This window comes from Heptranchias perlo, chromosome 15 (genome assembly GCF_035084215.1).
Source record: "Heptranchias perlo isolate sHepPer1 chromosome 15, sHepPer1.hap1, whole genome shotgun sequence".
Taxonomy (NCBI): Eukaryota; Metazoa; Chordata; class Chondrichthyes; order Hexanchiformes; family Hexanchidae; genus Heptranchias; species Heptranchias perlo.
In genome coordinates, this window is record NC_090339.1 from 7469604 (window position 1) to 7484398 (window position 14795).

Consider the following 14795-nt stretch of genomic DNA (forward strand, 5'->3'; position numbering starts at 1 on the left):
CTCAATCATATTATGATCGCTATTAGATAAATATTCATGCACCGTTAGGCTGTTAACTAAATCTGGCTCATTACTCATTACAAATCTAATATGGCCTGCCCCCTTGTTGGTTCTAGAACACATTGTTGCAGAAAGCCATCCTGAACACACTCAAGAATTCATTACCTTTCTGACATGACCACGTCTGCTTATCCCCATCCATATGAAAGTTAATATCCCCCATTAAAACCACTCTGTCTTTGCTACATGCTTGTCTAACCTCTGAAGTTATACATTCTGTCACTACACAGTTGCTACCGGGGGGCCGATACACAACTCCCACTACAGTCTTAAACCCTTTTCTATTTCTTAATTCTACCCATAAAGTCTACATTGCCTGCTTACCTCTCATTATATCCTCTCTTATCATTGACGTAATTTCATCCTTAATGACTAAAGCTACGCTTCCCCCTCTACCAATTTCCCTATCCTTCCTGTAGACCTTATAACCTGGTATATTCAGTTCCAGTCCTAACCGTCTTGCAGCCAAGTCTCAGTAATGGCTACCATGTCGTGTCCTCTAAGTTGAATTTGCATCTGTAATTTATTCTATTTGTTGTTTATACTCCAGCTCATACACTTTGTACCTGTGCACTAGCTTTTGGTGATTTGTGTTCATGGGCGCCCAAATCCCTTTGCTCCTCCATAGTTCCTAGTATCTCGCTATTAAGCAAATCTCCCAATCTGTTTTTTTTGGATCCAAATTAGATGACCTCACATTTGCCCACATTCAACTCTATCTGCCACAGTTTTGCCCACTCACTTAATCTGTCTATGTCTCTTTGTAACTTCCTACAACCATCAACACAACTTACTGTTGCTCCTAACTTAGTGGCATCTGCAAACTTGGATATACAGCTCTCCATTCCTTCATCCAATTCTTTGATATACACAGTGAAAAGCTGAGGCACCAGTACAGATCCCTGTATAATATCACTTGTCACATCACACCAATCAGAATATATTCCCTTTATCCCCTACTCTGTCTCGAACTTCCTAGCCAATTACTAACCTATGTCACAAGGTCACCTCCAATTCTGTGTGCTTTTATTTTTGCTAATAATCTCTTATGCGGAACCTTATCAAATGCCTTCTGGAAGTCCATATAGACAACATTCACAGACATTCCCCTATCCACCATGTTGGTGAGCTTCTCAAAAAATTCAACTAGATTGGTCAGACAATGACCTACCTTCACAAATCCATGCTGACTCTCTGATCAGCTCATACTTGTTCAAATTTCAGTCACTCTGTCCCTGATAATAGATTCCGCTAATTTCCCCACATCTAATACTAAACTGACAGTTCTTTAGTTTCCAGGGCCTGGATTTTAACATGGAGCTTAGAAGAGAGCGGGGGAATGTTTTTCGGTCGCGAAACCGAGAAGTGAAGTTGGCGGGTCGTAATCTGCAATTGCAACTTAATCGAAGGGTAAAAATTTGACTTCCCGGTTTTGCACCCGGCAGCCAGCCAGATTGAGAGGCTGGTTGGCTGAAGGGTGGGAAGGCCTGTGGATAGGATAATGCCACAGCCGGGGATCAGAGAGGAGGGAGGGGGGGAGGGAGAGATCGTGGGGCGTGGAGAACAGGGGTGGGGGGCAGTTGCGGGGAGCAGATCGCGGGCTGAGGAAGACATGGGGTGGGGGCCAGGGAGTAGATCGGGGGGGGTGGCGGGTAGATGACCGGGGGGGTGGGGGGGTGGTGCAGGAAGAAGATCGCGGGCTGTGGAGCAAATCAGGGGTGGCCAGGGAGAAGATCGGGGGGGGTAGGGCTGGGGAGAAAATTGGGGGTCGGGGGGGGGGGGGGCCACGAAGATCATCAGGGAGGGGGGAGAAGATCAGTGGGGGAAACTGGGAAGAGGATTGGGGAGGGTGGTCTTGGACACTGGGGGGTCTCGCACAACGTCTCGGACAACGGGGGGTTTCGAGCATCAGAGGGGGTCGGCCAATCGTGGAAGACCGCTCACGGCAGGTAAGATTGTTGGAAACACTCCTGCACCTCCTGTCCCACAAACAATTTTTCACTGGCGAGATTCTTGAGCCCCGGGAAACCTGTGCTGGAGGCGTTAAATTTAAAGTTGAGTCAAATTCAATTTAAAAAGAGCTACTTAATGTCTCACAAGGATATGAATTGAAACTATAAATACCCGCCTGCCTGAACTAATTAAGGTCCCAACGGTGGCGAATAGATTACTCAAACAATTCAAACGTGCCACCTTTAAACCCGGAAGTGGGTTGCGGTTTCACTCCAAAAATCAAATATTTTAACTACCCCCCCCACCCCCCCGACCCCAAACGCACCCACTCTTAGGGGTTAAAATTCTCCCCCAGGTTTCTCCCTCCTGTCTTAAATAATGAAATGATATTTGCAATCCAAAGGCACAATTCCCGAACCTAGTGAGTTTTGGAAAATTATGACGAACACATCTGCAATTTCCCCACCTGTTTCTTTTAATTCTCCAGGGTGAAACGCATCAGGTCCTGAATATTTGTCTGTTTTAACTCCCATTTGTTCTCCATTACCATTTTTTAACTTATATTAAATCCAATTAAGTTCCTCCACTTGATTTATTTTAGTAAACAATTTTACAACACCAAGTTATAGTCCAGCAATTTTATTTTAAAATAAAATTGGTGAGTGTGAAAATTTTATTTTAAAATAAAATTTTATTTTAAAATAAAATTTTATTTTAAAATAAAATTTTATTTTAAAATAAAATTGCTGGACTATAACTTGGTGTTGTAAAATTGTTTACAATTGTCAACCCCAGTCCATCACCGGCATCTCCACATCATGATTTATTTTAGGTTCCGTTGTACCTCTGGTATTTTGTCCTCTTTCTATATTGTGAATAAAACCAGACGGACCACCTTGCATCAGACAACTAGGCACCGGACATGACGAAGGCAAACCAAGCCCAGTCAACCCTGCAAAATCCTCCTCACTAACATCTGGGGACTTGTGCCAAAATTGGGAGAGCTGTCCCACAGACTAGCAACAGCCTGACATAGCCATACTCACAGAATCATACCTTTCAGCCAACGTCCCAGACTCTTCCCATCAGCATCCCTGGGTATGTCCTGTCCCACCAGCAGGACAGACCCACCAGAGGTGGCGGTACAGTGATATACAGTCAGGAGGGAGTGGCCCTGGGAGTCCTCAACATTGACTCCCATGAAATCTCATGGCATCAGGGCAAACATGGGCAAGGAAACCTCCTGCTGATTACCACCTACCGCCCTCCCTCAGCTTATGAATCAGTCCTCCTCCATGTTGAGCACCACTTGGAGGAAGCACTGAGGGTAGCAAGGGCACAGAATGTACTCTGGGTGGGGAATTTCAATGCCCATAACCAAGAGTGGCTCGGTAGCACCACTACTGACTGAGCTGGCTGAGCCCTGAAGGACATAGCTGCCACAGTGGGCCTGCGGCAGGTGGTGAGCTAACCAACACGAGGGAAAAACCTACTTGACCTGGTCCTCACCAATCTACCTGTTGCAGATGCATCTGTCCATGACAGTATTGGTAGGAGTGACCACCGCACAGTCCTCGCGGAGACCAAGTCTCGTCTTCGCACTGTGGACACCATCCAACGTGTTGTGTGGCACTATCTCCGTGCTAAATGGAATAGATTCAGAACAGATCAAGCAGCTCAAAACTGGGCATCCATGAGGCGCTGTGGGCCATCAGCAGCAGCAGAATTGTATTCCAGCACAATCTGTAACCTCATGGCCCGGCATATTCCTCACTCCACCATTACCAACAAGCCAGGGGATGAACCCTGGTTCAATGAGGGGTGTAGAAGAGCATGTCAGGAGCAGCAACAGGCGTACCTAAAAATGAGGTGCCAACCTGGTGAAGCTACAACTCAGGACTACATGCACACTAAACAATAGAAGCAACATGCCAAAAGACAGAGCCAAGCGATTCCACAACCAACGGATCAGATCAAAGCTCTGCAGTCCTGCCACATCCAATCGTGAATGGTGGTGGACAATTAAACAACTGACTGGAGGAGGAGGCTCTGCAAACATCCCCATCCTCAATGATGGCGGAATCCAGCAAGTGATTGCAAAAGACAAGGCTGAAGCGTTTGCAACCATCTTCAGCCAGAAGTGCCGAGTTGATGAACCACCTCAGCCTCCTCCCGATATCCCCACCATCACAGAAGCCAGTCTTCAGCCAATTCGATTCACTCCACGTGATATTAAGAAAAGGCAGAGGGCACTGGATACAGCAAAGGCTATGGGCCCCGACAACATCCCGGCTGTAGTGCTGAAGACTTGTGCTCCAGAACCAGCTGCGCCTCTAGCCAAGCTGTTCCAGTACAGCTACAACACTGGCATCTACCCGACAATGTGGAAAATGTATGTCCTGTCCACAAAAAGCAGGACAAATCCAATCCGGCCAATTACCGCCCTATCAGTCTACTCTCAATCATCAGCAAAGTGATGGAAGGTGTAATCGACAGTGCTATCAAGCGGCACTCACTCACCAATAACATGCTCACCGATCCTCAGTTTGGGTTCCTCCAGGACCACCCTGCTGCAGACCTCATTACAGCCTTGGTCCAAACATGGACAAAAGATCTGAATTCCAGAGGTGAGGTGAGAGTGACTGCCCTTGACATCAAGGCATCATTTGACCGAGTGTGGCACCAAGGAGCCCTAGAAAAATTGAAGTCAATGGAAATCAGGGGGAAACTCTCCAGTGGCTAGAGTCATACCTAGCACAAAGGAAGATGGTAGTGGTTGTTGGAGGCCAATCATCTCAGCCTCAGGACATTGCTGCAGGAGTTCCTCAGGGCAGTGTCCGAGGCCCAACCATCTTCAGCTGCTTCATCAATGACCTTCCCTCCATCAAAATGTCAGAAATGGGGATGTTCGCTGCTGATTGCAGTGTTCAGTTCCATTCGCAACCCCCCAGATAATGCATGCAGCAAGACCTGGACAACATCCAGGCTTGGGCTGATAAGTGGCAAGTAACATTCGTGCCAGACAAATGCCAGGTAATGACCATCTCCAACAAGAGAGAGTCCAACCACCTCTCCTTGACATTCAACGGCATTGCCGAATCCCCCACCATTAACATCCTGGGGGTCACCAGAATCTTAACTGGACCAGCCATATAAATAGTGTGGCTACAAGAGTAGGTCAGAGGCTGGGTATTCTGCAGCGAGTGACTCAACTGACTCCCCAAAGCCTTTCCACCATCTACAAGGCACAAGTCAGGAGTGTGCTGGAATACTCTCCACTTGCTTGGATGAGTGCAGCTCCAACAACACTCAAGAAGCTCGACACCATCCAGGGCAAAGATGCCCGCTTGATTGGCACCCCATCCACCACCCTAAACATTCGCTCCCTTCACCACCGGCGTAATGTGGCTGCAGTGTGTACCATCCACAGGATGCACTGCAGCAACTCGCCAAGGCTTCTTCGACAGCACCTCCCAAACCCGCGACCTCCACCACCTAGAAGGACAAGGGCAGCAGGCACATGGGAACAACACCACCTGCACGTTCCCCTCCAAGTCACATACCATCCCGACTTGGAAATATATCACCGTTCCTTCGTCGTCGCTGGGTCAAAATCCTGGAACTCCCATCCTAACAGCACTGTGGGAGAACCTTCACCACATGGACTGCAGCGCTTCAAGAAGGCGGCTCACCACCACCTTCTTAAGGGCAAATAGGAATGGGCAATAAGTGCTGGCCTCGCCAGCGACGCCCACATCCTATAAACGAATAAAGAAAAACGGTTGCAAAGTAGTCATTTAGTAATCTGCCACTTCCATTATAAGCTCATCTGCACCGACCTTACTGGGCCCGCATTCCCCCTTATCACTCCCTTTTTCTTAATATAATTATACATACTTTTACTGTTAGCTTTGTTAACCCTTGCAAGTTTTATTTCATATTCCCTTTTTGCAATCTTCATACTTTCATTGTATCATTTGTCGTCTTTTATAACTCTCCCAGTCTGCTGGATTTACACTTTTCATTCGTGTAAACCTTTTCTTTTAGCTTGATACTGTCTCTTACCTCATTTGTTGACCATGGTTGCTGAATTGCACAACTAGAGCTCTTGCCTTTTGAGTAATGTACTGCTTTTGTATTTAACCAAAAACTTCCATGAAAACTTCCGACTGTTTGTGGGTTTACCCATTAACAGCCCAGCAGATTTTACTGTGGTCAATTTATTTCTCATCGCTTCAATGCTTAAATTTAAAACTTTGATTGTGACTCTTGCTTCTCCCAGTCAAACCTAATATCAATAGTAATTATGTACATATATTCCACCCCCTCCCTTATGTGTCGAAGTGTCTCTAATCCGAGCTCCAGCTTAACGTCTCTGAGCCGTAGTGACTCAAGGCAGTGACATTTCCTACAAATGTGGTCATTCAGGACAGTCTCGCTAACCACAGCAGAAATTACCATGGTGACCAATTGCAGCAAAACAAAATTGGTTTGTTCGACCAGTTCAATCCATGTGAAAGAATTTATTTAAATTTAAAAGCTTCTTATCTAATCTCCTGTTCCTCAATTCACTTTAAGGTGTGGGAATCACTATGGTCATTGTGATTATAATTGCCAACATTGCCTACTCCTGCGTCATCGCCTACAGCCTGTACTATTTGTTTGCTTCCTTCCAATCTCCCCTGCCATGGGCAGACTGCTTCAGTTGGTGGGGTGCAGATGAAACATGCAGCAGGATTCCCAAAGGTACTGTGATAACTTCTATTTAGTAACGTATAGACACCGACTATTCATTTTTCATTCTGTTGGTCTGAATAAGTGAGATAAATGTGACAATTGTTTCAGTGGCCTGTCGAAAACTTAATTAACTATTATACACAATGCATTAACTCCAAACACTTAATTCAGACAAGTAAGAATTTATTAAGAAACTTGTACAAGTTGGAAGCTGTGTCCAAGCAATGGTTGGAACCACCTCTTCGCTGAGCAGATGAAATGGTTAACTTTTATACGGTTCAATTAGTAATGTCTGTCCATCATAGAATATGGGCGTACATGTACACTCTCATTGGTCAAGTGGTTAGTCAATCAAAATTAGGGAACCTACCCTTTTGGTTCCCATGCCTGTTCAACATCACGAGACAATGTCTAGGGGAAAGTGGCTTTCCCCTAAGAAAGTGTCTTTATTATCAGTTTTGTACTCAGTCTCAAGGCTATATGGTCATTCATTTCTGCTAGTCAGACAGTTATCTCATAAGCAGACAATAGCTCTTCTGTGTGTCTTTGCTGGGAACCGAACATAAGCGTTCTATTGTGTTCAGCTGGTCAGCTAACATGGTCAACTTATTCCATCATGCTTTGCTTCTTTTATGGTTCAGTATTTCTACATTAATATGGTCAGCTTTATGGTTTAAGTGTATTAGAAAGTCAATTTAGTAAGGCAAAGCTTATAGTTTTCCACAGGCCATCTTCATTCTGATCGTACAGCAGAAATGCTTGGATAGAAGTCAGAAGCAAGAATCTTGTTACTAAGTCACTGGACTTTCAGGATAGTCAGTAATAAATATTTTTTTTGAACAATGGAAATGTTTTAAAGAAATTAGTTGATCTCCCATGGTGTTGCTCATGAGAAAAATAAAAGAAAATGTGTCTCTTTCTTCTTTGACTCTAAGCTTATCACCTATTGAGTGGAATGGGCCTACACTTTCTGGAGTTTAGAAGAATGAGAGATGATCTCATTGAAACATACAAGATTATGAGGGGGTTTGACAGGGTAGATGCTGAGAGGTTGTTTCTCCTGGCTATAGAGCCTAGCACTATAGGGCATAGTCGCAGGATAAAGGGTCAGCCATTTAAGACTGAGATGAGGAGGAATTTCTTCACTCAGAGGGTTTTGAATCTTTGGAATTCTCTACCCCAGAGGGCTGTGGATGTTCAGTCATTGAGTATATTTATGGCTGAGATAGATAGATTTTTGGGACTCTAGGGGAGTCAAGGGATATGGGGATCGGGCAGGAAAGTGGAGTTGAGGTTGAAGATCAGCCATGATCTGATTGGTGGAGCAGGCTCGAAGGGCCATTTGGCCTACACCTGCTCCTATTTCTTATGTTCTTATGTATTCTATAATTCTTTCTCTTGCTCCTTTTCTTGTGTCAACTGTTTCTTTCTATCTGTGTTTGTGTCTCAGGTAGTTTCTCTTGTCTGTGTATCTCTGCATTTGTGCAGGAATCTTTTTCTCACTTTCTCCCTTCATGTGAGTTTTACCCAAAGTGTCTCCCATCTTCTGAATATTTCTTACTATGTATGCCTCTCACGAACTCTCTCCCTTTATGTCTCTTTTATTTCAATGCCTTGTTCTCTTTCCTTTTCTTCTCACCTCCCATGGAGTCCTACTGTTCGACTCAGCACTGAAAACTTTGATTTTCTGGGATATCAAACATGAATTCTGTCTGAATTGAGCAGAGTCAGTTTGAAACTCCTGAAATAGAGAAAAAAATGCTTCGAAACTTGAAAAAACTCTTATTATACAGACTGGGGATTTGGGTGATAGCTGACTTTATAATACATGCTGGGACTGTGGGTGATGTCTGACCCTTATTATACAGACTTGGACTGTGGGTGAGGTCTAACCTTATTGAGCAGACTGGAATGTGGGTGATGTCTAAACCTTATACAGACGGGGGCTGTGGGTGATGTCTGACCCTAATTATACTAACTGGGACTGTTGTAAGATTTCCCTTGGAGATCACGAAAACGGTGTAGCCTAGATCTCACAACTGCGAGCCTGTGGGAAACTGTACAGACAGGCTGCTGTGCTGAAATAAACTCGGAAGACTTTTGCGCCTTTCTCTGGAAGATCTAGGAAAGTCTGACACGAACCAATTGGTAACAATTGAGTACTTTATTTGGGATAGGAACAGAGTCAAGTACACACAGTACACGAAGCAACGATTTATACTGAACAACAAAGGCAATGCTCACCCAGGTGATGATCAGGACAGAGTTGTATTCTGGCATCAGCACAGTTGTTCCGGGCTGTCGCACCATATGCGTGCTACTTCTCTGCAAAAAGCATTAGTTTGGGCTCTCATCTTTATCTTATAAAAGATGCCTGATCGACCAGCATTAACTCATTCAGGTTGCTTTCCCTTATCTCTTAATTAGAGTGGGCCAATGAAAGGCTGCCAACAGTGGGACTTGTGTCTGGTGATATTCATAGGCCCGAGGGTTACATCATTCTAAGTTGGAGATCTTTAACCTTTCATTGTTCAACTTTCATGCAGACCCTGCAGTTTTCATAAAACCATTAAGCAAGTAAACAGGTCTGTTCCCAGACATGGACCTCTGTGAGTTACTGTCTTGTCAAGGCCTTGCTTGGCTGATGCTCGCCCTATCTCTTTTGGAGGGAACAGCCTGTATTTTCCCAGACATACAAAACTCTTTTACTTACAGGAAACTTAAAAAGAATCATTATGCTATGAATGCATTACAGATGTATTTGAAAGCCTGTACTAATTATGTTAATGATTATGTGGTTCAGGCTGCTGAAGGCTATCGTGGTTAAGTTTAATCACGCGTTGCTTGACCAAGCTAACTACAAAATTGTCTGGTTAACATACTGAACAAATGATTCGGTTAAATGTGGTTACATATTAAATGTAATTATCTGCGAGGTTAACTGTGATTAAAGATAATTAAATGAAGTATAATGTTTCAAGATGGTCTTTTTCAAAGTGGGGGGTGTTATATTTAAAATGGTTGACAGGAACGGCGAGACACACAGATACGGAGGGTCTCATTTCCTTTCAGTCCTCACTTTGACAGTGTAAAACTAAGTTTAAGCTGTCACATTACGAATTCTTGATTACCTTGGCCACTTGCATGGCTCGAGTGTGAGTATATAAGGTGACCTGAAGCTTCTGGTACAGCCGGCGGATCTTGTAAATGGCAATGACAACTGCGAGGACCAGAACGCCCCGGATAATCAAGAAAAAGTAGGACGTGAGTCGGGCCCAAACCCACAGAGCAACGTTGTAAACCACATCACATCATTGATGATTACCTTGTGTGGCAATGTCTTTCTCAACGTCATCATTGTCCTGGAGCATCTGGACAAGATGGATTTGGGAAATGACCGTCCTATCTAGGATGGACTGTAGACTAAGCGACAGTGGAGGAATAGGACCAAAGTGGAAAATGAACTCCAAGGCCTCATCCTGTAGGGGCAGCTCCCACCTGAGTTCTGTGGCATTGTGATGGTGGACAGGCAGGAGGATGATACTCCCAATGCGCATCAGGGAAGCTGGAACAAGGCAGAACATTGGAAAGTTAACTGGGCAGGAGAGTTCACCTGTGGTCATCTGTTTGGCAGTTGTGGTGATATAGTAATGTCCTCACCCCATGTAAACTGACCTCTGACCTGGTCTCCTCTCCACCCGACTTGGTGACAATATCGGTGCACCTGGGAAAGATGTCATCCAGGGTAAAACCGCATGCTGGGACAGGGTGCTGAGTAACGTTACAGTAGCCGATCCATTCTGCCTGGTGCTGCGTGCAACATCCAAGGTCTGGGCTCAGCCAGGTGGATTCACATCAGATAAATCATGGGTGAAAGTCATGGAACTCTTTGAAGGTATCCTCTCTTTCCAAACTTCCCACGGACTCAACTCGTCAACGGCGGTCAGGGACCTCTCCCTGGCTCTTGGGGACTGGATGGGCCAAAACGACAGGGAGCGTGCCCTGCTTTCAGTCGAAAGAGACGCTTGGGGCTGGGATGGCCTGGCCAAGTCTGCAGATACGCTGGAGACCAGCAGTAGTTTAATTTGCCCCCAGCCACTGCTGGAGATGTTGGTTTTTCACAAAAGTGGGGACCTGGTTGGCAGATATATCAGTGAGGCCCTTCTGCACCTAGTGACAGGTCGCAAGTTGGTCGGGGTCGGCCGACAGGCTGGCTGAAGGGAGAATCAGAAGTTTTGGAGGCAGGGCGATGAGCCTCAAATTCAGAGACCAATTCAGCCAGCATGTCATGGAAAAGGTTTAGGTAGGTGCCGTGACAGAAACCCTGGGGCATGCGCAATTCTGATAAATCACAATCAATGGGTACCATCTCGAAACGGGTGGTGAACTACCATGGCTAGAGTTACCCCGGACCCTCCCAGACGTTTGTTGATCAGGGATGTACACCAATAGTCGTGAGCATGCCGGGGCCATACTTAAGGGCCAGTTAAACTCTGCAAGACAATTAAGTATCTAGGTTATGTAGCTGCAATACGTACAACCTCAACTGAGTATAGAAAGCCAGTTTGTCCTGTGCACTCTCTATCGACATCCAGGACTTAAATTTAATCTTAACTTGCAGTTTTCAGTCTTCAGTTCGTGGTAAACAAGCAGCCTGAAGTGGCAGTTGGTCACCTAGTTAAGGATCCCCTTGGAATGAGTGACCATAACATGGTTACATTCCATATTCAATTAGAGGGTGAGAAGGTTGGTTCTCAAACAAGCGTACTGAGCTTGTATAAAGGAGACTATGATGGTATGAGAGCGGAATTGATTAAAGTGGACTGGGAAAATAGATTAAAGGGTAAGACGGTACATGAGCAGTGGTGTTCATTCAAGGAGTTATTTTACAACTTTCAAAAAATATATATTCCACTGAGGAAAAAAAGGGTGTAAAAGAAATGACAGCCATCCGTGGCTAAGTAAAGAAATTAAGGATAGTATCCGACTAAAAACAAGGACATATAAGGTAGCCAAACTTAGTGGGAGGATAGAAGATTGGGAAGTCTTCAAAAGACAGCAAAAAATAACTAAAGGATTGATTAAGAAAGGGAAGATAGATTATGAAAATAAATTAGCAAAAAATATAAAAACAGATAGCAAGAGTTTCTACAATTTTATATAAAAAGAAAAAGGGTGGCTAAGGCAAACGTAGGTCCTTTAGAGGATGAGACCGGGAAATTAATGGTGGGAAACATGGAGATGGCAAAAATGCTGAACAAATATTTTGTTTCAGTCTTTACGGTAGAGGACACTAAGAATATCCCAACACTGGACAAACAGGGGGCTCTAGGGGGGGGAGGAACTAAATACGATTAAAATCACTAAGGAATTGGTACTCAGTAAATTAATGGGACTTAAGGTGGATAAATCCCCTGGACCTGATGGCTTACATCCTAGGGTCTTGAGGGAAGTGGCAGTAGGGATTGTGGATGCTTTGGTAATAATTTTCCAAAATTCTCTGGACTCGGCAAAGGTCCCGGCAGATTGGAAAACTGCTAATGTAACACCCTTATTTAAAAAGGGTAGTAGGCAGAAGGCTGGAAATTATAGACCAGTTAGCCTAACATCTGTGGTGGGTAAAATTTTGGAGTCTATTATTAAAGAGACAGTAGCGGAACATTTGGATAAACATAATTTAATAGGACAAAGTCAGCATGGCTTTACGAAGGGGAAGTCATGTCTGACAAATTTGCTTGAGTTCTTTGAGGACATAACGTACAGGGTGGATAAAGGGGAACCAGTGGACGTAATGTATTTGGACTTCCAGAAGGCATTCGACAAGGTGCCACATAAAAGATTATTGCTCAAGATAAAGAATTACTGGATTGGGGGTAATATTCTGGCATGGGTGGAGGATTGGTTATCTAACAGGAAGCAGAGAGTTGGGATAAATGGTTCATTCTCGGACTGGCAACCAGTAGCCAGTGGTGTTCTGCAGGGATCGGTGCTGGGTTCCCAACTCTTTACAATCTATATTAACGATTTGGAGGAAGGGACCGAGTGTAACATATCAAAGTTTGCAGATGATACAAAGATGGGAGGGAAAGTAGAGAGTGAGGAGGACATAAAAAACCTACAAGGGGATATAGACAGGCTGGGTGAGTGGGTGGAGATTTGGCAGATGCAATACAATATTGGAAAATGTGAGGTTATGCACTTTGGCAGGAAAAATCAGAGAGCAAGTTATTATCTTAATGGCAAGAAACTGGAAAGTACTGCAGTACAAAGGGATCTGGGGGTCCTAGTGCAAGAAAATCAAAAAGTTACTATGCAGGTGCAGCAGGTGATCAAGAAGGCCAATGGAATGTTGGCTTTTATTGCTAGGGGAATAGAATATAAAAACAGGGAGGTATTGCTGCAGTTATATAAGGTATTGGTGAGACCGCACCTGGAATACTGCATACAGTTTTGGTCTCCATACTTAAGAAAAGACATACTTGCTCTCGAGGCAGTACAAAGAAGGTTCACTCGGTTAATCCCGGGGATGAGGGGGCGGACGTATGAGGAGAGGTTGAGTAGATTGGGACTCTACTCATTGGAGTTCAGAAGAATGAGAGGCGATCTCATTGAAACATATAAGATTGTGAAGGGGCTTGATCGGGTGGATCCGGTAAGGATGTTCCCAAGGATGGGTGAAACTAGAACGAGGGGGCATACTCTTAGAATAAGGGGCTGCTCTTTCAAAACTGAGATGAGGAGAAACTTCTTCACTCAGAGGGTAGTAGGTCTGTGGAATTTGCTGCCCCAGGAAGCTGTGGAAGCTACATCATTAAATAAATAGAAAACAGAAATAGACAGTTTCCTAGAAGTGAAGGGAATTAGGGGTTACGGGGAGCGGGCAGGAAATTGGACATGAATTTAGATTTGAGGTTAGGATCAGATCAGCCATGATCTTATTGAATGGCGGAGCAGGCTCGAGGGGCCGATTGGCCTACTCCTGCTCCTATTTCTTATGTTCTTATGTAATACGTGGGAGCTACTGGACAGTTTTGTCCAGGGTGACTACATCTGCAGTAAGTGTCTGCAGCTCGAGGAACTTCAGCTCAGAGTTGAGGAGCTGGAGTCCGAGCTGCAGACATTGCGAGGCATCAGGGAGGGAGAAAGTTACCTGGATACTTTGATCCAGGAGGTAGTCACGCCCCTTAGACTAATTACTGTAGAATTGGCACGTGGTCAGGCACAGGAGCGTGTGACTGCGAGTGAGACAGGCACGGGGATCCAGGAGGTAGCATTGCAGGAGCCTCAGCCTCTGCACTTGTCCAATAGATATGAGGTTCTTGCAGCCCTTGTGAATGAATGCAGGGACTGCAGGGAGGATGAGCAAACTGGCCACGGCACCGTGGTTCAGGGGGCCATTTAAGTGGGGGGAGTAAAAAGGAATGTGATTGCAGTAGGCGACAGTATAATTAGAGGGATAGACACTGTTCTCTGCAGCCAAGAGCGAGAGTCCCGAAGGCTGTGTTGCCTACCCGGTGCCAGGGTTAAGGACATCTCCTCAGGGCTGGAGAGAAACTTGGAGTGGGAGGGGGAGGATCCAGTTGTTGTGGTCCACGTAGGCACCAATGACATAGGTAGGACTAAGAAAAAGGTTCTGCTGAGGGAGTTTGAGCAGCTAGGGACTAAATTAAAAATCGGAACCATAAAAGGTGATAATCTTTGAATTATTAACTAAACCACGAGCAAATTGGCACAGGGTAAATCAGATCAGAGAGATGAATGCGTGGCTCAAAGATTGGTGTGGGCAAAGGTGGGTTTCGATTCATGGGGCACTGGCACCAGTACTGGGGAAAGAAGGAGCTGTTCCGTTGGTACGGGCTTCACCTGAACCATGCTGGGACCAGTGTTCTGGCAAACCGAATAACTATGGCAGTAGAGAAGGCTTCAAACTAAATAGAGGGGTGGAGGGCTCAGGTGGGGTGAAGTTTAGATTGATAAAGAGAAAAGACAAGGAAGTAGTACAGGAAAGTGATGGGGGTAATGATAAACAGAGTGTGTCAGGAAGA

The 14795-nt window shown here is 45.0% G+C and overlaps 1 protein-coding gene across 2 annotated transcripts in view; it reads left to right on the forward strand.

Moving 5' to 3' along the window:
- The window catches only part of LOC137332851 (sodium- and chloride-dependent neutral and basic amino acid transporter B(0+)-like), a 117747-nt gene that overhangs the window by 19443 nt on the left and 83509 nt on the right, over positions 1 to 14795 (forward strand). For both annotated transcript variants that reach the window (XM_067996805.1, XM_067996806.1), the window contains exon 6: positions 6592 to 6759. In XM_067996805.1, coding sequence (XP_067852906.1) covers positions 6592 to 6759 — 168 coding nt within the window. The remainder of the gene's footprint in view (positions 1 to 6591; positions 6760 to 14795) is intronic.